The sequence below is a fragment of the Cornus florida genome, unplaced genomic scaffold (genome assembly GCF_030987335.1).
Source record: "Cornus florida cultivar Cherokee Brave unplaced genomic scaffold, ASM3098733v1 CherokeeBrave_3.0.0_Hap2_Chr11, whole genome shotgun sequence".
Lineage (NCBI taxonomy): Eukaryota > Viridiplantae > Streptophyta > Magnoliopsida > Cornales > Cornaceae > Cornus > Cornus florida.
Genome location: NW_026775581.1, coordinates 90,276,778 through 90,298,777, shown reverse-complemented (window position 1 = coordinate 90,298,777; position 22,000 = coordinate 90,276,778). Strand labels below are relative to the sequence as shown.

The following is a 22,000-nucleotide window of genomic DNA, read 5'->3' as shown; positions in this document are numbered from 1 at the left end:
CATTGGATGAAATCCTTTAGGACCTTAAGGTCAACAATTTAAACTTTAAAGGACTTCTAATCATATGATCTAGAGATATCTCATCTATCTCCCAAATAAATAGTGAAAATTTAAGTCTCCAGGGTGACCATGCTTTACAAAGTGGACTTTTAATTTGAAAAGAGGGAATTTTATCACTAGAGAGCATCAAGTAGGACTCTTCTCCTCCAATAGGTTGCCGAAAAAAAATTTCTGAAGATATGTTGGTTTGCAAATAAAGTAATTTTCTCTCTAATACCCGGAGTCACTTTGAAAGTCGAAAAAATATCATTATTTCAAATAATTTAAATATATAAATATGTAATTTTAAAATATTTTATAAATTCATCGCATTACTCTTTTATTTTTATTTAATATTGGGATACGATAATAAAAAATAAAAAATAAAAATGACTATTGTAATAAATATAAACGAATAATATTTACTTCTACTGTATTTTTCACAACAATTTTTCATTAGCATTAATCTAGATATTCGTACACTCTTTTACTTTGATTTAATATTGGGTTACGACCAAAAAAAGAAAAAAGAAAAAGGAAAAAAAGAAGAAGAAGTACAAATATAATAACTGTTGTGATATATATAAAGAAATAATATGTATACGTAAATGTTACTGTATTTTTCACAATATTACTATTGGATATATATATTGTTGCCCAAGTATTGACTCTAGAGGGGGGGGTGAATAAAGTCAATGATAAACAATGGATAATTTTTGCAATATAGAAAAGCAATTTCAAGCAAAGTACTTAACACAATTGTGCAATTATAAAGATATGAAATAAGCAATTAAATAGCACAATTATAAGAGAGATAAGGGAAGAGAAATTGCAAACATTGACTCGGTGATTTTAGCGAGGTTCGGAAACTCCTACTCCTCGGCTCAAGACTCCTCTTGAGACTTCCTAATCCACTATGGCTTCTCCTTACGGGTGGAGAGCAAACCTTTACATGAAGCAAGACCTTGCTTCTTTTCCTTGCTAAGAGAACAACCTTCTCTTAGTCTTCCTTTGGGTTACACCAACCCTTACAATAGATAGTAGCAAGAACAATGAAGTACAATAGATCTCTCAAAGATAGTAGTACAATTTTCAGCTCACAACTAGAGTATTGATGAATATAAATGAAGCTCAAACTCTATGAATGAAATGAATGAGAGGAGATGATATAAGTGAAGAATGTAAGCTCTTATAATCTCTCAAGTGTATAATAGAGCAAAAACTCTATGAAGATTAAAGCAAGAGTAAAAGCCCTTTGAGTGCTTAATTAAATCTCTCAAGATAGAATAAGAGTGAATGAGAGAGATGAAGAGAAGATTTGAGAATAAAAGCTCTCTTTAATGCAATGTGAAGGCTTTTAAATGATGTCTCTTAGTTATTAAGACATTCTCCACTCTATTTATAGAGTTTCCAAGCTTAATATAGCTGTTGGGAGTGGAATGCATGAGGGTCGAGAAGAAAATAGCGTTGCAGTTTGAAATCTGCAGATCTGCGACCAAACCGGTCGACATGTGGCTAAACCGGTTGACATCTTGGCTTGAACTGGTTGATGTGTATTGCAAACCAGTCGACATCTCTTGCAAACCAGTTGACATCTACTGAGCTCCATTTGGACATTTGCTACCGCCTAGATACCAGTCGACATGTGTGTCAAACCGGTCGATATGTGTGAGCTTCAGCTTGGATTTTTGCCACTGCCTAGATACCGGTCGACATGTGCATCAAACCAGTCGACGTTTTCTGGTGCATTGACAATTTTGATAGATGACAGGTTTATGCTTAGGACTTTCAGTACAGGACATCTGCACACAGCTTATAAGTAAATGTCTTTACTTTAATTTATATGTCCATTTACTTTAAGTTTACAATGTAAATAAGGAAGTACCCCCCATTTGGATTCAATAAAAAATACTAAAAAATTGAAATCCAACTAAATCAAAATGTAGAAATTCAGTTTTAGTACAAATTTGAATTTCCAACAGTTTTGGTAAAAATGAATCCTTATGTAGACCAATGTAGACTTGGTAAAAAATTATGATAAAATCAGTTTAGGCTAGTTGAAGTATAAAGAGTTATTATCGGGGAAAATTATTTTGAAATAATCATTATTTCAAAAATTAATTTTTCATACTTAACCAAAAACACAGTTTTTCATGACGCGCATTCTGGGATCCTAATGTCCGTTACCAACTCATGGTAATAAGGCTTCTCATGCCTTAATTGTTGACCATTATGAATTATGATTGATGTGCATGGTCCTGGCATTTTAGCTCAAGTATTGAGTTCTTTCAAAGCTTATGCAAGCTTGAACTAACTCACTCTTTAGCAAAGACTCCATATGACAATTATATATGAATGAAGTGCATAATCTATTGCTAATGGATATAGGAGCATATGAATGATGATATGATATGATATGCATGGTCCTATAGAGATGAGCTTTAAATGGATTCATAAATACTTTGACATTTAATCCTAAACACTCACCATCCTATCTACCCTTTTTTTCAAGCTTTGTTCATGATCTTTAGGCTTTGAGGTAGTCTTGCTTTCTTCCTTCCTTTGAGTTTCTTTCTTGCTCATTGTAGTCCAAGTTATCTTTGCAACTTCAACTTTTCTTTGTATCCATTTCTTTCCTTAATGTGATCTTGAGTAATGGAATACTTGGAATGGTCTTTATGATCTTCATAGAGGTTCTTCTTTGAATATAAGTCATCTATAATACTCAATGTGAACATTATTTCTTAAACAACATTAATGATTTGTAATCATCAAAACAATTATATTGTCATTGGATAAAATCCTTAAGGTCAACATATATCTATTCTTACAATTATTTTGGGTAAATTTTAAGTTTGTCAAAATATCACAAAGATAAATTTTTATTTTATAATTTTACTTATCTTTTTTGATGTGGTTTATGTAACAGATTCTCCTATAAATTAAAGATATCTTGCGTAAACAAGCAAAATCTGTTATATTAGTAATGAAAAGTGGATAGAATTTTAGGGACCGCTTGAATTGTAACTTTGAAAATATTTATAACTGAATTTTCAAAAAACTGAATCAAACATTTCTAATTAAAAAAAAAATTATTTTTATAATTACAAATCAAATAGGCTATTAGTTTTGCCTTCTAATATCATAAGTATATGACAACAACAAATACTTTATGGCCTTGGGATGACTATTATAAGGGAGATAAGAAAAATTATAGAATTAATAGAAGTTTATGTAAAATATTAACAAACCGATAAGTGAAATTTACCTTATGTTTTTTTATTCCGAAATTTTAATCGTATTTTATAAGAATAAAATAAAATAAAAAATCAAGCCACAAGATCAACGCTATTCCGGCAGCCAGTAGATTCGCAGCCATTAGTTCGCATGCCTTCTCTTCGTCAACAAGTGGCTTGGGGAAGGGGTCAAGCGTAGGCACTAAACAGGCCTCTATAAATAGATACTGTATTATTATACTCACTCACTGTAAACCCTAGAAAAAGAACACACAATTACATACCAAAGTCTATATCTACACACTACCTGCCATGGGTTTGATCGGAAGTAGTTTCTCATTCATGTTGGGGACAGGGTTCGGAGTCTACGTTGCTCAGAACTATGACGTCCCCAACATTCAGAAGCTTGTCAACACAGGGCTTTTGATCGCGAAGCACATGGAGGAGAATTATCGGAAGCCGAAGAAGAGAAACGAAGACAATTGATTTCGAAGATATAAAAGACAGTCATTGGATTTCAGGTTTTCTATAGCTTTTTGTTCTCTATGGACCCCTATCAATGAGGTTTTTTTTATTGTGTTATAGATTCATAATGGAAAGTTGAAGAATTTGATGAATTTTATAGTTGTGTTTTGGTTCTGAGTTTGAATTGCACATGTCCTTTTACCCTTTGTTTGGTTTCTGAGAATATTGGGAAGTAAAATAAAATAAGACTTATCAGATTATTATTTCCAAGTGAAGGGAAATTTTTTGTGATTGTTCTGTGAGTATATAAAGAATGTTGTATAAAACACAACAGAGCAACTTAATTTATAAGAAGTTCAACGATGTGGTTAATGATCTGATCTGATGATGAACACATTTTGAAAGGCATTCTCTTCGATTCAATCAACATTATCACTCAATTGTGATGTTATGAGATTATTATTTTTTTTAAAAAAATACTTCTTTATGTTAAAAAATTAACAGTCACACTACAATTTCATCGCTAAATCTGTTCTTAAAAGATTTTGACATTTCTCCCAAAAGTGTGTGGTATATTGTCAGTTTTTAGGATTATGAAGCAAAACCATTTCTATATTTTATTATAATCTATTATGATGGTTGCACTTTTCTTATTGACATTTTAAAAATTCAATGGATATTTATGAACAAATCAGTATTTGAATAGTTTAATAATCTTGTAGGATTGATTATGGAGAGACCCTAGTAAAACTGAATCCTTTGTCATTATAAATTTTCCTAGCTATCAAAGTAAAGTACAGAATTCTGTAGATGTATTTATAATGGCTTTGGTAGTTTATAATTGTAGATGTGCAAGGGAGAGGAAGTATATAGTGAATAAATGTATAATTCAGTCCTTGTGAGAACTGAGAAGTTACAGCAACACAATGTTCAGCAGATGAATTAGATGATTATTAGAACTCAATGACAAAAACATGTCTTCTTTATTGGAAAATTGTGGGTGCAATATTGACACAATTTGCACAGTGGAGTCAAGACTTGCAGGTGAAAAGCAGTCATGAGAGGCTTCTGGTCAAGATTGTTGACATGGGGCCCCTTTGTACAAGTGGTTTTCTGTATTTTGAACGTAAAAAGTTACATATAAAAAGGCATGTTGCAGGCACCTATCAAGATGGCTGATCATATCTTTTATCCTGTGTCTACTGATGTTTAATAATAGTGATCAGCCAAGAGAATAGCGCCTGAAATTGAACATAAAAAGATCAATGACTATTGGAGCTTGCACACCAACCACACCAGTAGTCATCAACAATGGCCATGATCCTAGATGAACTGAACCCTGGTAGCTCCAGTTTGGGTAACACTGTTGACACAAATCAATAAATGAAGTGGGCTTAGTAGGTTCTTTAAAGAAATATGAATGTTCAAATCAAGAAATGGAATGTTGACCAGGGATGACATGGTCTCTGAATGATTCAGTTACCATGAAGGCAGCAGTAATGCCTACTCACAGCTCTAGTAGAACAATAATTCCAGGTGGCAGAAATGAACAGAAAATTATTGAAACAATAAGTAATAAATCCTGCCACCTTATGTAATGCCACATGCCTTTATTATTCTGGGAATTTTTGTAAGTGTACGTTTAACCTACTCGAGGGTATAGTTACAAAAAGGTGTCTTGAAAGAACCTGATAACCAATTCCTGATGCAGCCACCTCTTGGTAGTGTGGAAGCTTTTTCATGTTTTTAACTCCACAAACCATCCTAGATGAACATAATTAATGTCCCAGCTGAGGTTTGAGAGAAATTGAAGAAATAGGGAAAAAGTAGCTGAAAGCAGGGAAGAATAAGAGTTTGTTTGAACCACTAGGCTCTTGAAAGTGATTGTTGCATTAAGTTTGGAGTTCTTAGATAATTAAAGCGTAAGATCGCTACTACTAAACAGGAGAACCTTATACAGCTAAAGGATTTTGGGAGAATGTAATGGGCATGTGAGATTTGGATGTAGCCAGTGTTGTTATGGCAGCTGGGTGGTGTTTGTGGTTGCTGCTGTAGTACTGGAAAACAATGCACAGAAATACTATTAATGCTTCGTCTCTTCACTGTACCTTCCTGATTAAAGAGAAAAAAGTGGCATTACTCGGTCTTCGTCTTGCCATGGCAGGTCATTGGAGTGGAGGATACGAGACAGGCCTAACTTTTAGTATTTTACAAAGTGGCTGCTTTGAGGCTTGACGTGCTAGGGGCACCGATGCTTAAGTGCTTTACCACTGAACCAAGAAACGACCTTCCTAATTAAAGAGACACATCTAATACTTTATTAAAAGAAAAAAAAAAAGGAACTGGTTTTTGGATAAATCTTATTTTGGTATACAGTGAGAAGCAAGAAAGGAACCTCCATTTTCAAAATGATGATGAATAGCTAGTTTTCTAAACCAGTATATTCTGATGTTTCTGTCCTCAGACATATCCTCATATCCATGCAAGATACTTTGAAAAGTGAAAGCAGAGTATAGTAGTATAGGAACTTATTTTGGGTATTTCCTCCACCCTATTTGAATTTTGTGCTTGTTGTGATTCTGTTTGTAAATTGCCGTATGGCTGTATAACAGAAAAGAAGTTCTTACTTCTGTGGCAAATGAACACCTTTCTTTCCCCATCTATATTCTTGTACAAAGCTTAAGTTAAAACGAATCATGGAATTATTGGATGAAATGATAATTCATTATTAAGAATTTGAAATCAGTATAATTTCAAAGCCATGTTGCCCAATCTTTCATTTGGAATCACCATTGGATAGGAGGTTCATGCACTGCCCTGACCCATAGAGACACACGTGTTTAATACATTTTTTGGGCGGTCATTGCTTTTAAAATTATTTTGAGGTAGTGAAGATATAAAAAAGAATGATGGGTTTTCCTTGGAACCTGATTTTTATGATATAAAGATAAATAAAATTTTCACCATCATAAACTAATCGCTTAAGAATATTGTTTGTTACAGCTGTAGTGCTAGTATCTGACAATGAGCAGCAACCAAAACACCTATAAGGGTGAATCTTGGTCCACTGGATTACTCCACGGAGGCTCTCTCTTTTAGGGCACGTACCTGGTATAATCGTAAATAGAACCTGCTGGCTGGCTGGTCATGTAGAAATTTCTTGAAGTGTTTTGTGTGTTATTGATTATCTATATATTGGTGTTAACATTTCTTTGCAAATTTTGCTTTTGATTGCATATTGTTCTTTTGATTTGCTTATGTTACTCTCTGTGTGTGTTGGGGGATTTGTAAGAAGGGGGAAAAGGGGCGAGCACAGGCAGGAAGATTTTTCCTAGAAGTGGTTTCATGTTTGAAGGTGGAACTCCGTGACATCAGAGTTAAAAGTTAAAGTTAAAACCAAAGCATATATTTTGGGAAATTACTAGTGTGAATGGAATGCTTTTAAAATCTTTAGCTCGGTATTTTAACTGTTTACACAATGTGTTGTACTTTTCTGTTACTTCCATCTTTGGTGTAGAGGTTTTTCGTTAATATGTTCACAGCTTAAGATTAGTAATTAAATTATAAGATTTTCCTTTTGTTGATGCATCTTTAATTATCTTCTTGTGTGTGTGTGTGTGTTTTTCCTTGAAGGTGTATGTCTGTATGATGACGGAAGCTGAGATTAAGATATACATTTCTATGGCCAGATGTGAGTTTGAGTAATTGCAGTTTGAAAGATGTTAAATTTCACGTGACATAGTTTTGGATCTATAGTCTGTTTGACCATGATGGATGTGAGCTAGAACTTTTGTGTTTTATCCTTATAATTAAGCGATGTCACAGGCTGCAGATGCTGCTGGTACATTGATCCATACGTTGTTTTGTTAAACAATTGAGTCACTCAGGTAAAACATTGTGTTATTCGGTTATATATTGATGTTGCAGCTGAGCATACCCATATTTCTGTTTCTTCTTTGTTTTGCTTCCATGTGTTTATCGCTTTGGGGTTGAGAGTAATGACCCTTTCTCGGTCGGGATGAGAATTTGGATTAAGAGAACTGGTTAACTAACCAACGCAGATGATGAATCACATATTTGTATTCAACTGGACCAATCTACATGTTAACAGCTTTTTTCTAAAGTGAAGTCTATATGTTGTTACTGTCATTGTTCGGAATTGATACTTGTAGGCGACTTATAGCTTTTGATTATTTTATGCTGATACATCATAGTTTTCCTTCCCTACTAGTTAAAGGCGACATAAGATGGGAACAAATCTGGGCATTCAGTCATTAAGATTTTAAGGAATAATCATCATTTTTTTTAGGATGATTAATATCTTGATTGGTAAAACTGGTAATGCATGAATGCTGTAAATTCAGAAACTTGACAAATTTACCGGATGTTCCGAAAGTGACCAAAATCTAGACAATGAGAAACCTATATATGAGTTCTCATATATCACGCCTTTATTATATATAGGTTTTCTTTTTTAATTGCGTCTTACGTCTATCCCTTGTCCATATATTGAGATCCAATCAACATCTCAATATAGAAAAACCATACATCAATACCATATAATTAGATTCTATTTTCTCAGTCAGGCATCCTCCTTAATAGTTATATGCAGTTCACCAGAACCAGAAGAAGCCGTGTTACTGTTGGATGAAGAAATGGAAGCCAAGGGAATTGTCTGTTTCATTAAAGCACACCACTGATCAATATGCGCTGCTTGATCAGGATCCAGATTAGGAAGTTCACGTTGTTGTAGGATTTCCAGAATCTCTTCAGTTTCACCGAGAAGGCGGGCTGCGTACCGGACACTCTCCTCCCTTTTCTTTATGTCACTGTAAAAGTATTTCGTAGTTATGACATGTGGTAAGTTGGTGAGGCATGCACCCAATAAATCAGCAATCACATGAGACAACTGCTCGAACAATCTCTCATCTGCCTGTTTGTCTCTACCCTTGCAGTCCTGCAGCAAAGTTTGGCTGATTCTGTACATTGAATTTGCAGCGATGATCTTGTTGGGCCAGTTGAGAGGGTTCTTAAGATCCCCTATCATGTTTGTCTTGAATTCCATGAGACTATTTTTAGATATGTCAGTAAGTCTTTCAAGGGTCTCCTTGGAGGTTTTTCCTTCAAGAGCCATTTTTCGGAGATCCTTGTCTAGCCACTTGTGATAAAGGTCAACTTCTAACCAAACCATGTGTGCTGTTTTTCTGACGTTTATCAACTCTCCTTCGGCATTTAGATTTTCCTCCACAAGTCTCACATATGATAGACCTTCAGTTACACTACGTACCAACCTGTCCACCATGTGTTTTTCAATGTTAGGAAGTGCAATGGCGATACTTGTTAGGGTAGCCACCGGAAGAGTCCAACAATTTGGAGGTTCTTCGAACTCTAGAGATGGTACTTGGTTGCTGTCGAATTTCGCTACCCCCTCAAAGTTGGTAGATTTCTTTAAAAGCTCTTTTAGATATTTTGGCCTCTGTTTTTTACCCATCTGAATTAAATAATCTGTTGCATCCCTATCGTTCTTCATGATCCATAGGGGTAATTCCTCCTCACCTTCAAGATGCAAAACATAATGGCTAAGTTCCAGATATGAACTGTGCTTGGACCCTGGTTGCGATTTTGATCTGGAGTTATTGTTTGGTCCATTAGATTTGGGATTCTTCCCAAATCTCTTGCAGCAGTGCCAACATTGCGTGAACTGGGTTATGAAGGAAACGGGGAAGAGTAAAACTGATTTGCTCACTACCACAATCACGATCTGAACTCTTATGCAGAAGTTCAGAATTGAATTTCTTGTGACATGGACAAGTTTTCTGCATTTTTGTCCCCGAATTTGTAGAGGTAAGGGGCTCTCTTTCCACTCAACCAGTTTTTGGATCCAGTATTTCTCTGTTATGAACTCAGGTTTGTGGCTCTTGTCTTTTTTCATTGCATATTGGAACTTTATGGCAGTGAACCATCTAAATGCTGGGGAAAGTGTACCCAGTACCACTCCACTAGACTGAGTGATGAGAATCAAATAGGTTGACCATTTATAATCCGAATTTATTTCATAAGGATAGCTAAACAAGAAGCATACTTGGACAGCGGCTTCCACTAGAATGAGAGCAGTCATGAAACAGATTGCCCCAGAAGCAGAGCAAGTCACAGAACGTGCCATCACAAATTGAGGGCTACCTGTTTCTGCCATAACGCAGTGTCTTTTCATATCTTCTTTTAGTTTCTCGACTCTGAACTTTCGAGTATCCTCTGTTCCCTTATTTAAAGCCATTTTGTATACCTCACCATACTTAAATTCTAGATACATTTTTGTCGTTGGAACAGCTAGAGCTGAGAAACTCAATATTACAAGCAAAACTAGCATTAGAAACACGACTAAACTTTGCTCTGCCCTTAGAGCATAAATTACGCCTGTACCAATTTGGATGCAAACATTCACAACCATGGTGATCACGAGAATACCCAAGGCAGTTATATTCGTTAAAACTTCCCTGTCATCTATTGCTCCTATAGAAGGCATGAAATTAGCCATTACGGTAGACAGAAAAACTGTGCTTCCAAGTTTTGCAAGCTGATCCATTTTTCCTGGCATTGGGTTAGTTAGATCTACCGGCAGCTTCATTGCTACAGATAATGCTGTCAGAGAAGTGGCATTGAGAGTGAAACGTTTGCATGGAAACCAGAGTTTTTTTTGGCGGAAACCTTGGAAGGCATCGGCAGCCATTGCAAGAGAACAGACTAGAGATGCTGCAGCAACATAGATGCCAATCCATGGCATCGGTGAGTTAATTATTTCCGTGTCACAATGGTCAGAGTCGCAAGAATACATTTTTTATCTCCCTTAATCTGACTGTTTCTTGTTTGGGTTACAGTTATGTTGTTGGGGAAAGGCAAGACCTTGATGGTCAGATCGCGTCTTGCTCTCAAGCCCTTGCTGCTATGTTTCCTATTGATGAACTTAGTGATGCTGATTGAGGTTAAAAGCCTCCTGATCTTCCATGTATCTTCTGGTGAAGATTCTGGAAAGCAAGCTGTTTGGAGCTGTCTGTCAGGAGATTGATTTAAAGAAGCCACCCGACTTTCATGGTGAGAAGACATTTGTTGGCCAAAAACAAATTTTCCATCAACATTTCAATTGTTGGGAAAAGGTGGTTGTATTTCAAGTTTAAATCCTCTCTTTTTGTTGGAATGTGTTTTTTATGGGAAGTAAACAACAACCGGATCACCCATTCAAGAAGATTTCATAAACTCTAATGTTTCTCATATAATATATGCGGATGATGTGCTCATTTTTGCAGATAAGCTCCGTGCCTACTGCGTTGGCCATCAACCAAGTGCTGAAATAGTTTCACAGCCAGGCAGGTCTTGGGATTCATAATTCTTTGTTGGAATGATCTGACAATTTCTAATATTTTTCCTGGAATCTATGTAGGATGACTTCCTGGTTTGTCGCGTCACTGTGTCTAAATCCAACCTTCAACACGAAGGCAGATATTTTCGAAATGGTTCTTTTTTAAGGGCCCTCAGTGAGGGTGTGGTTGTTCATGGGCGTGGCGACGCATATGGATGGTGGCATCGCATAATGTTAAAATATGGTCTGATGTTGAATGTGTTGTTGAACAAGAAGGCAATGCAGCGTTGTGTGTGTAATTGTATTGTCTTGTGTGGGATTGCCATATCTCCTCTGACGTTGAATGTATTGCTGCCACTGATTGTATTCCTCCTCCATTGTTTATTGAATATTCTTGCTTGCCTTTATTATTATTATTTAAAAGTAAATAAATAAAATTGGCCTACTATTTGGGCTTCAATTTGGATTGGATGAACCAGAAAGTGTTGAAACTGAGTGGATCCATTTTTCGTTTTTGGTCGTGATTTTCGGGGTCAAATCATCTAATTTTAGAATTTCTAAAATGGAGATGTACAATGCAAAACAAAACCTTATCGGTTTTACAAAAATTTCCTCTCAATGCAAAAGATCTTGAACTAACGTAATAATGATAATCTTCCACGCCACTTGTTGGAATCTCTGATATGTTAAAAATAATTGAATTAAATAAATGTAAATTAATATTTTGTGAAAGAGAAGTGGTGAGAAGCGAACACTTAGAAAACTTTTATTCCAAAAAATCCACTTATAAAAATACTTAAACACGTGTTTATTTATATATGTTGCAAAACATTTCTATTCATTACACATATAAACAAGAGTAATGATATAGAATCCATGCATGTATGTCTATATTTAAAGGCCTAGCCACTTACATAAAATAGATATCTCTATCTTTTATTTTTTGAATGTTCCAAAATTCAAAGTAAAAGTTATGTTTAAAAATTTAAAGAATTGATTTTTGTAACATTATTATTTTAACTTTCTTACCGTAAACTTATAAAAATAATTGTCAAATTTCTACAACTTACTACGAATAATTTATTAATTCATCATTGCCACTATAATTAATAAAAAAATAAAAAATCCTAAAATTCATCCTCATAAAAAGTTAGATTCCCAAGAACATTTAATTTGGGATTTTACAGAATATATATATATATATATATATATATATATATATATATATATATCCGTGCATATCACTTATTATTACTATTATTTTTATTTTTACAGTTGAAAAGTTTATGATTTTCTCAAAGACTGGAGTCCACTAGATCAACGCTATTGTTCCAACAAGAGAACCTTGTGGAAGGGGTCAGGCTTTTGGCACTAGACAGATCTCCATAAATACATACTGTATGTATTATTATACTCTTCACTCACTGTAAACCCTAGAAAATTAACTCCCAATTACATACCAAACTCTACATCTATCTATAAACGATCTGCAATGGGCTTGATCAAAAGTAGTTTCTCATTCATGGTAGGGACAGCGGTCGGAGTCTACGTCGCTCAGAACTACAATGTTCCCAACATTCAGAAGCTTGTCAACACAGGGATTTTGATTGCGAAGCACATCGAAGAGAATTACCGGAAGCCGAAGAAGAGAAACGAAGACGATTGATTTCCAAGATGTAAGGCGTCCTTGGATTTCAGGTTTTCTATAGCTTTTTGTTATTTTCGGTACCCCTATCAATAAGGGTTTTCGATGATCAATTGTTTTGTTTTCCCCCTTTGTTGTGGGATTTACTTCAAGATTGATAATGGAAAGCTCAAGAATTTGATGATTTTATCATTATGTGACTTTTGAGCGAAGCTAAAAATTTAGTGCCTGTATAAAACACAAAAGAGAAACTTAATTTACATATAATGGTGTGATTAATGACTGGTCAGCTGAACACGCAGTGAGAGGCCTTCGATTTAATTATCATTATCAGTAAGTTCTTGAAGTGCATTTTTGCTTAAAATCCATGTCACATTACAATTTGACCAATAATTGTGGTCTCTAAGTAATTGACATTTGGTATTTGGTCAGTTTTAGAATTAATCATGTCTAATTTTTGTTATAATCTATTATAATGTTTGCACTTTCTAGAACGGCCCTGTTGAATATGATTGATCTGCACATAAAATTTATGAACAAAGTAGTACTTCAATTCAATTATCTTGTAGTATTCTAATTATAGTGACAATTGTAAAACTGAATCCTTCCTCACTATAATTTTTCTTAGCAATCAAAGCATAGAATTCTACATCGTGTTGGGTCAGGTGGACTTATCTATAATGACTGTGGTAGTTTGTAATTTAGATGTACAAATGAAGGAAAGGATATTGTTGATTAATGAATAAAAGTTATTCAGTCCTTGTGAAGATAAGGGAGCTCAGTAGTCAGCCAATAAGGACGTTTATTAGAACTCGAAGACAAATAGTGTCTTCTTTCCTCGCATTGGAAATTGTGGATGCAACTTTGACACAATTGGCGTAATAATGGAGTCAAGACTAGTGTGCTCCGAGTGTTACGATCTCAGTACTTGCAGGTGTAAAACGGTCATGAGAGGCTCCAGGTTCAAGATTTTTTTTTTCCTAAATGGAGGAAATATTTTATAAATATAAACAATAAATACAAGAGACACATGGGACATACCCCACATGGGACACAGCCTAAACAAAGCATATCAAGACATAAAACAAAACATATTCAGGCAAACCTCTAGATGAAAAACTAATGAAATTTGTTAACATAGGACCTCTTCAATCATGACTGTAGCTTAAGTTCGATCAAATTTGTTTTGTTTGTTTGTTTAAGTCCATCCATCGCTGGGTGTAAGTTGGGGTTCACCTCCATGTAATCTATGTGGAGAAATATGGGAGCAGATGATGATCATTTTGACATTTTTGGGAAGACTAGAGTCGTTGGGTGATAACAAATTATTACACAAGTGATCAGATTCATTGATTAAGCAGAGTCTAAAGCAAGACTCATTTGGAAATTTCCGAAAGTGAAAGTAAAAATTTGACATTATTTCATTAACCAGATGAATCCTTCTTACATTAACCTTGTTTGAATCTCATTGCTCCAGTCTTGACAGACATCTTTCTATGGCAAAACCATGTGTAGAAACAATATTACACTAATTTTTTTGGGCACTTCTAGTGGTACACTGGTGCTGCATGACTTACAGTTGTGGTGCTAACAATATTGTAGTAAAGGTAATAATAATGAATGTAATGGATCCCAACAAAATCCTCTATGGGTTCTGTACCAACCACACAAGTAGTCATTGAACACTAGCAATGATCCTAGATGAACCATACCCTATAGGGCCACTTTGAGTGGCATTGTTAGTATAATTCTACAAAATGAAGGCGGCTTATAAGGGCACATATTTGGCATAAATGAAAACGACACCCTGTGCTCAGTGGTTTTGTAGAACTTTCTTCTTTTCTGTTTTCTTGATCATCTATATATTGGTGTTAACTTTTCGTTGCAAATTCGCTTCGATTGTATGTGGGTTCTTTTGATTTGTGTATGTTAGTCTCTTTTTGTGTGCCTTGGATGAATCGAAAGAAGGTGGAGGGGAGCAAGGACAGGAAGATTGTTCCTGGAAGTGGCTTCATGTTTGAAGTTGGAATTAAAGCGTACATTCTGGTGGGGAAATTACAGGCGTGACTGTGATGCTTTCAAAATTATTAGGTCAGTAATTTAACTGCTTACATAATGAGTACTTTTCTGTTATTTATCCTTGAAAAAAAAAAAGAAAAAAAAAAAAAAGAAAAAAAAAAAGGTACTTTTCTGTCACTTCCATCTTGGGATAGAGGTTTTTCATTTGTGCATATAAAATTTTGTTATATACATTTCTGAAATGAGATATTCACTGATCCTTGGTGCCAAGTTCACAGAGTCTGTTATCTAGATTTGGACATAGACTGTATAGAGAACTTGGGTTGCCCAAACAAGCTCCATTGTCTGCTATAATCCAAAATGGACAATGGAACTTCCCAAGGAACTTTGCTTTCTCACTTAAGCTTCATCATGGTAAGGACTCTTATCACATGGAAACATGGGGCATTCTCATTCAAGAATGTGTGGGATAAGTTTCGGATACAACATCAGAAAGTTCAATGGTTTGGTCTATGTTGGAGTAGATGCAGGCCTAGAGCAGCTATTACCTGCAGTCTAGCAGTTCAGAATAAGCTCTTATCCTTTGAAAACCTGAGGAAGAGAGGTCTACAACTCACTGCTGTTGGTCACAACTGTATGCTTGCTGCTGATGATGTTGACCACCTGTTTGTTACCTGCCTTCTTGCAGCAGCTGTTTGGAGCTGGTTCTCAGACCTATTGGGATGAAATTTACCTCAATGTGATACATTGGACCAACTTGTTGCCTGGTTTAGTATCAAAAAGTTAAAACACAAAGCTCAGAAATGAATTTTTGCCACCGTTATTTGGCAACTGTGGCAGGAGAGGAACTCAAGACTGCACCACAACACTAAGAGAACTTTTGAAGACATTTCTAGAGGTGTCAGGTGTGTGGTGGGAGGTCCTGTTACTTGCTGATATGAACATGGGAGAGCTTACCTCCCATTGATGTTTCTTTCTACTGTTTTCTTATTTCACGTCTTTCTTGATACAATTTACTGAGGTTTCCAACTCCTTTGCTGTTAGTTTTGTTCTTGCTGTTCCAAGGGTATGCCCTTCTAGTTGACCTGTACTATAGGTTCATTATCTATAAAAATTTTCCAACTTTACCCAGGGAATTTTTTTTACCTTACATTGTTTTAGATCTATAGTCTAAGTTTGACCACAGGAGATGTCTCTAGAAATAATGTATTATGTCCTCACTGTGTTGGTTAGGCAAACAGTTACACACCCACAAATGCCACTATGAGGCTCGAATCCCTCACCTCCCATTTGAGGGAGGAGAGGTTCTACCAGCTGGGCTAATAGTCCAGTGGTTATTCTGTCCTTACTCCTTACTGTTAAGCTATGAGCTATGTCACAGGCCTCAGATGCTGCTGCTAAATTGATCCATGGCATTGCCTTGTTAAACCTTTCGAGTCTTTGTTCATATCAATGTTGCAGCCGTGCATACCCATATTTATTTGTTATTTTTCAAGTGCGCGCTTATGGCTTTGGAGTAGAGAGCTGTTGGCCCTTTCCCTATGGGTATGGGAATTTGGGTTGAGAAAACTGGTTAACATCACAGTGGACTGATAAATGACATTTATGTATCCAATTGCACCAATGTTCATATAAATAATTTTACTTAAAGGAGGAAGTTTGTAGTTTGCATGTGTCATGTCTTGGAGGATTCTTCATCAGATCTCTGATCACGTTTGTCTTGAATTCCAAGAGACTATTTTTATCTATGTTCGCAATGCTGATGCATCATATTTTCTGCAGATCTTCATCTAGCCACTTGCGATAAAGATCAACTCCTAACCACACCATATCGATCTGCTGCTTTTATGATGTTTATCAAACCTCCTTTAGCACTTAGGTTTTTTTTCTACGAGGTTGACATACAAGAGGTCTTCACTCACACTTCTTACCAACCTGTCTGCCATGTGCTTTTCAATGTCGGGAAGTTCAATGGCGATGCTTGTTAGGGTAACCACTAGGGATGGCAATGGGGCGGGGATCTCACTCCCCATCCCCATCCCCAGTCAAATTTTTTACCCCCATCCCCACCCCCATACCCGTTTAATTTTCAACCCCTTTCCTTATCCCCGGCCCGCCCCGCCACATTAGCCCCCATCCCCGTCCAAACCCGCCCTGCATAACATTTTTTAAATTCCAATTCACCTTCAACAAAATCAATATAGCCATAATATTTTTCAATCTAATAATTAAATAAAGTTTCAGCACAATTATAACAATTTAAAATATGATCAGATGTTTGATGCACAATAACAATGTTTTTTCTCTATGCTGCAAGGGAATAGATATAGGGTTTCACTTTTAGAAGTGAATATATTATATATATAGTTATGTAATTGAGTAATATTTTATAACATGTAAGGACAATTTTATAAAAATGCACTATAAATGGGGCGGGGTTATCCTCCCCTGCCCCCACCCCATCCCCCGCAGGGGTTTCAAATACAATCTTCATCCCCTCCCCATTTACATAAATGGGTTCCCAAACCTGCCATAAACAGGGCGGGATGGGGCTGGGACCCGCTGGGTATGGGGATTTTGCCATCCCTATTAATCACAAGAAGAGTCCAACAATTAGGAGGTTCTTCAGACTCGAGATGGAACTTGGTAGCTGTCAAACTTTGCTATCCACTTGAAGCTGGTAGATTTCTCTAAAAGCTCTTTCGGACATTTTGGCTGCTGTTTTTTACCTATCTGAATGAAAACATCAGTTGCATTTCTGTTATTCTTCATGATGTATAGAGGTAGCTCCTCCTCACCTTCAAGATGCAAAACATAATGGCTAACTTACAGGTATGAACTGTGGTTGGACTGTGATTGCGATTCGGATCTGGAGTCGCTGTTTCCTGCATTTGATTTGGGCTTCTTCCTGAACCTCGTGCAACAGTGGCAACATTGCAAGAACTGGAATATGAAGAAAACGGGGACAAGTAGAACTAATTTGCTCACTACCACAATCACGGTCTGAACTCTTATGCAGAAGTTCATAATCAATTTTTTTGTAATATGAACAAAGAGGCAAGGGGCTCTCTTTCCACTCTAGCAGCTTTTTGGATCCAGTATTTCTCTGTTTTGAAGCTCTTGACTTTTTGAATTGTATATTGGAATTTTATAGCGGCGAACCATCTGTGCTGGGAAAATTGTACCCAGTATCAGTGTATCATCCCACTATACTGAATCACGAGAATGAAATAAGTTGACCATTTATAATCCGAATCAATTTCATAAACATAGCTAAACAAGAAGTGCACTTTGACGGTGGCTTCCGCTAGAATGAGAGCAGTTAGGAAACAGATTGCCCTGGAAGCAGAGCAAGTCACAGAATGTGGCATCACAAACTGAGGGCTACCTGTTTCTGCCTTTTTGCATCTTTCAGTTTCTCGACTCGATCTGAACTTTCTAGTATCATCTGATTCTTTATTTGAAGCTATTTTGTGCAGCTCACTGTACTTGACTTATTTTTCTGGTTGGAACAGCTAAAGCTGAGAAACTCAATGTTACAAGTAAAACTAGGATTAGAAACATTACCACCAGCACCTATTTGGATGCAAACGTCCGTTCAGAACCATGGTGATCACGAGTATAAAAGAGATGTTTAACTAGTTAGAAATTTTACAATCGGTTGGACTTCCTGGAAAGTAAGAAATTAACTTTAAACACTATTTTTCAAAGTCTATATTATGTTTTCATCGAATTATCCATGCACTTGTTCAACTCGGATGACCGCCAGGACACCAACTAAAACAAAAAGTAGAACTGGATCAATCCAAATTTTGACACTGAAATTTGTCAACCATAACTATGTTTCTCACCTATTTAACTCGGATGACCGACTACCAATTAAAACAAAAATTACAACTCGATTAATTGAAAATTTGACATCTAAATTTGTCAACCAAAATTATGTTTTTCACATATTTGATTCTTAACAAAAAAAACATGAACTATCCTAATAAATAAACAAGACTCAGAAGAAAAAACTAATTTAATCGATCTGTTAAGAGATGAGCAGAATGAAATCTAAAATTTTACTCAATTGAATATAACTCATTCAAAAAAATATATATATTATTCTAGACAAATAAAACCAGTTTCTTTCATGTATTTTTAAAAAACATACACTTATCACAACTTGGGAAACATAAACAAACTTAACACATCACCAACCAGAAGGCCCATTGCCTTCATCCTTTTTTAGTTATCTCGGATATGTGTGAATTCAAAGAATTGTCCACGGGGCTAATAAATTTTGGGCAAATTACACAAACCATCCGTGAAATTTCTATATTGTTATTGTGTATGTAGATAGAAGTTATAGCAATATTACAAGAAGGTTCATATTGAAATTTCATTTTTGCCCTTGGGTACACCACATTGCTTCCCTACCACATCATTCCTCTTTTCTCTCTCTAAATACATCATTCCACCCTCTCTCCACTGTAACATCCACCACTTCCCTCTGCTTCCACAATCTCACGGCCTCTTTCCTCCACCTCCACCTCTGCCACCGCCCCCACCCCCCTCAGCCCTTCAACACCACCACGTCAACACCACAAGATCAAAGATCTCATCTCATCTTATCTTCTCATCTCTCTCGTCTGGAGGAAGAGCAGCGGCGGCGACGAGGCTTTCATCCTCTCTCCCGGCGACGCCTACAACACACATATTACAATCCCATCGTTGTCCTCACCCAACCAAACCAATTGTCAAATTGCAAACCCGTAACCGAAACCAATTCCACAAAACCCAAACGCAAGACCCAAACCACAAAACCCCAACACAGATCAAAGCCAACCCAACCCAACCCAAAACCATCACCACCGCCAAAAATTGTCTTGCCGTGGTCAGAATATCACTGTCATCACCAAGCCTGTTAGTCGTAACTGGAGTCACGTCTTGCCGCCATGAAATGCAATTAATAAAGGAATTGCTGATTCGCTCCACGATTTGAAGCGTCAACTCGTCGAGGATGTCTTGATTGCCACTGTCGCCGAAGAGAAGAAGTCGTTGCCCTTGGATAAGCGTCGCGATGCGACGCGATTGATTCACTCAACCAAGTCACCGGAATCGATGGCGTTGAGTGACGGTGGCTGCGACTGTAGATGAACTGCGACAGTGCACGGCGAGACGGATCCAGCTTTGGTGACGACAGCTTGTGCACGCCGAGGTGGATGCAACGGCGATGGGCTGCGGCTGTGAGCTCGAGGATGATGGCGGAGAGCTCGGCTTTAATGGAGGCGGCGACGAGCTCGGCTTGATGGGCTCGGTCGTGGAGGATGTCGGCTGTGATGGAGGCGGTGGCGAGCTTATATGGGATGAGCTTGGCTGTGGCGGATGTCGGCTGTGATGGAGGTGGCGACGAACTCGGATGCGGTAAGCGAGGTTGAGCTCGGACGGTGGAGAGCTGTGTGGTGATGGCAGTGACGGAACGACGAGCTTCGAACAGAAGACTTGGCTGTGATGAGGTCGGAATGATTTTTGGCTCTATGGTTGGATTTGGGTCTGTGATTGGTTTCGTTGCAGATAGTTTTGTGGTTTGTGCAATTTGGTAGCTGGGATGGAGTCTTAGGGGTAAAATTGTAACTTTAATAATACATCAATTTTTTTATAAATTTTTTCATTAAACAAATAGTTTAACTCTAAGTACAAAAATGTAAATTCATATTAATCCACTGACCATAAACAGTTAATTTGGATTTGTTACAATATGGCCATCTTTTATCTACGTATATAAGTTGAATTCCTGACGAGTCCTTTGTGTAATTTGTCCATAATTTTTTGAGTAGGTTAATAATAGTAATAATTTTTTTTAATTAATTAATTAATTATATTATTAGGGCTGGGCTATATTTTTGCTGGACACCCTGGATCCACCAGCCTCTACCTAATTCAGTCTTTCAAACAGACGTGTAGCTCTAACGTGAACTCCTCCACAAACAATAATGCAATTAAGCTTCGGAATCACAATCTTCAAAACACCAAACTTCAACAATGCCTCGATCTGGTCGGGGTTGTAGAGACCGGGAGGGAGATCAATAACGAAGGAGTATATCCTCGGCTCCTCCTCCTCCTCAGGCTCCTCATCATCATAATCAGTTTCTTTCTCTGCCTTCCCTTGAATGTGGATTGCATTCTTTTTTATTTGAATATTCAGACCTTCTTGGCCGATTCCAGGCATATCCACCCTCACTACTGTCTCTAGCTCGTAATACATCACAACCAAACCTTGATTGAGAAATGGATGGCCAAAATAGTCCCAGTGAACCTCCCCATGAACTGTATATATATATACATATACATGTATCGAAATGAATCAAAATACATTAATAAAGAAACGAGTCAAGAAAAATAATCATCAAGTAGGAACAAGGTGAGAGAGCCTTTAAAAAAAAAATTATATATATGGGTGAGAGAAATTTAGAGATCGACAATATTGATTGAGTATGAGTATGAGTATGAGTATGAGTCGTCACTTATTCCTCGGGAGGACCGACGCTCTACTTCTTCGTCGGAATATCCATCGTCGTAGTTGTAGTCATCGTAGTCGTAGTTGTCAGAATTGTCATCATTGGGGGCGGCGGAGGAGTTGAAGGAGCGATAACAGCCACCAGTGGTGAACGGCTTCAACGTTTCTTTGTCGAGACAATTGGGTGGAGCTATGGTGTGGATAGAACGAGCGACGAAGGATCGAGTGGCGGCAACCACCAGTCGTGAACGGTTCAGGTGGAGGTTGATGAAGAAGTGGGTTGAAGCAGTGGCTCTGCTTGCAAGGCGGCTATAGATGGCCATTGACGAATTTGGAGGGTTTTTTCTGTTTTCTCTCCAATTTTTGTTAGTCTATCGATTTCTAGGGTTATTATCCGATCCGATCCTATCCATATGAATTGGATAGATTTTTTTAGCTCGGGTAAAAACTGAACTCATTCATGTTATTATTGATTTGTTAGTTTTACTCACCCCTCTCCCAGTTAGTTGCCATCTTTGGAAGTACTACCTAGTAATTCTCAAGGGAACATGATGCATGGTTTCCTTTAAAATTATTAAATTGTTTTCTAAGTTTAAGTATAGTACAAAGTTATAAGAATTTTGAAAATTTATTTTGTTTGAAGGATAACTAATGGAAGATTATATATTACCAGTAACTGGTATTTTTAACTTAAAAGCTTAATCCTAACTCTAATCCAAAAGCATAATGATTAAAAC

The 22,000-nt window shown here is 36.8% G+C and overlaps 1 protein-coding gene and 1 long non-coding RNA gene across 6 annotated transcripts; both read left to right on the top strand.

The window, feature by feature from the left end:
* Window positions 1-3,351: 3,351 nt before the first annotated feature.
* On the top strand, window positions 3,352-11,554 carry LOC132283918 (uncharacterized). 3 transcript variants are annotated; one of them, XR_009472162.1, is made up of 4 exons: window positions 3,352-3,796; window positions 7,374-7,431; window positions 7,566-10,523; window positions 10,616-11,554. It is a non-coding gene; the product is annotated as an uncharacterized LOC132283918 (long non-coding RNA). The 3 variants fall into 3 exon arrangements; XR_009472163.1 differs by having other exon boundaries at window positions 3,366-3,796; window positions 7,374-7,627; window positions 10,348-10,523; XR_009472161.1 differs by having other exon boundaries at window positions 7,374-10,523.
* Window positions 11,555-12,392: 838 nt separating this feature from the next.
* Window positions 12,393-18,026, top strand: LOC132284542 (uncharacterized). Of its 3 annotated transcripts, XR_009472309.1 has the most exons (3): window positions 12,393-12,770; window positions 14,673-14,830; window positions 17,591-18,026. XR_009472309.1 is itself a non-coding variant. In XM_059786653.1 (2 exons), the coding sequence occupies exon 1, from the start codon at window positions 12,587-12,589 to the stop codon at window positions 12,758-12,760; it is 174 nt and encodes a 57-aa protein (XP_059642636.1). In that variant the 5' UTR covers window positions 12,393-12,586; the 3' UTR covers window positions 12,761-12,770; window positions 17,591-18,025. The 3 variants fall into 3 exon arrangements, 2 of the variants coding, with proteins under 2 accessions (XP_059642636.1, XP_059642635.1); XM_059786653.1 differs by lacking the exon at window positions 14,673-14,830 and having other exon boundaries at window positions 17,591-18,025; XM_059786652.1 differs by lacking the exon at window positions 17,591-18,026 and having other exon boundaries at window positions 14,673-17,584.
* The last annotated feature ends 3,974 nt before the right edge of the window (window positions 18,027-22,000 follow it).

Bases quoted from the DNA above. Each gene is read 5' to 3' on its own strand.
- LOC132284542 (XM_059786653.1), top strand. From the start codon at position 12,587: ATGGGCTTGATCAAAAGTAGTTTCTCATTCATGGTAGGGACAGCGGTC.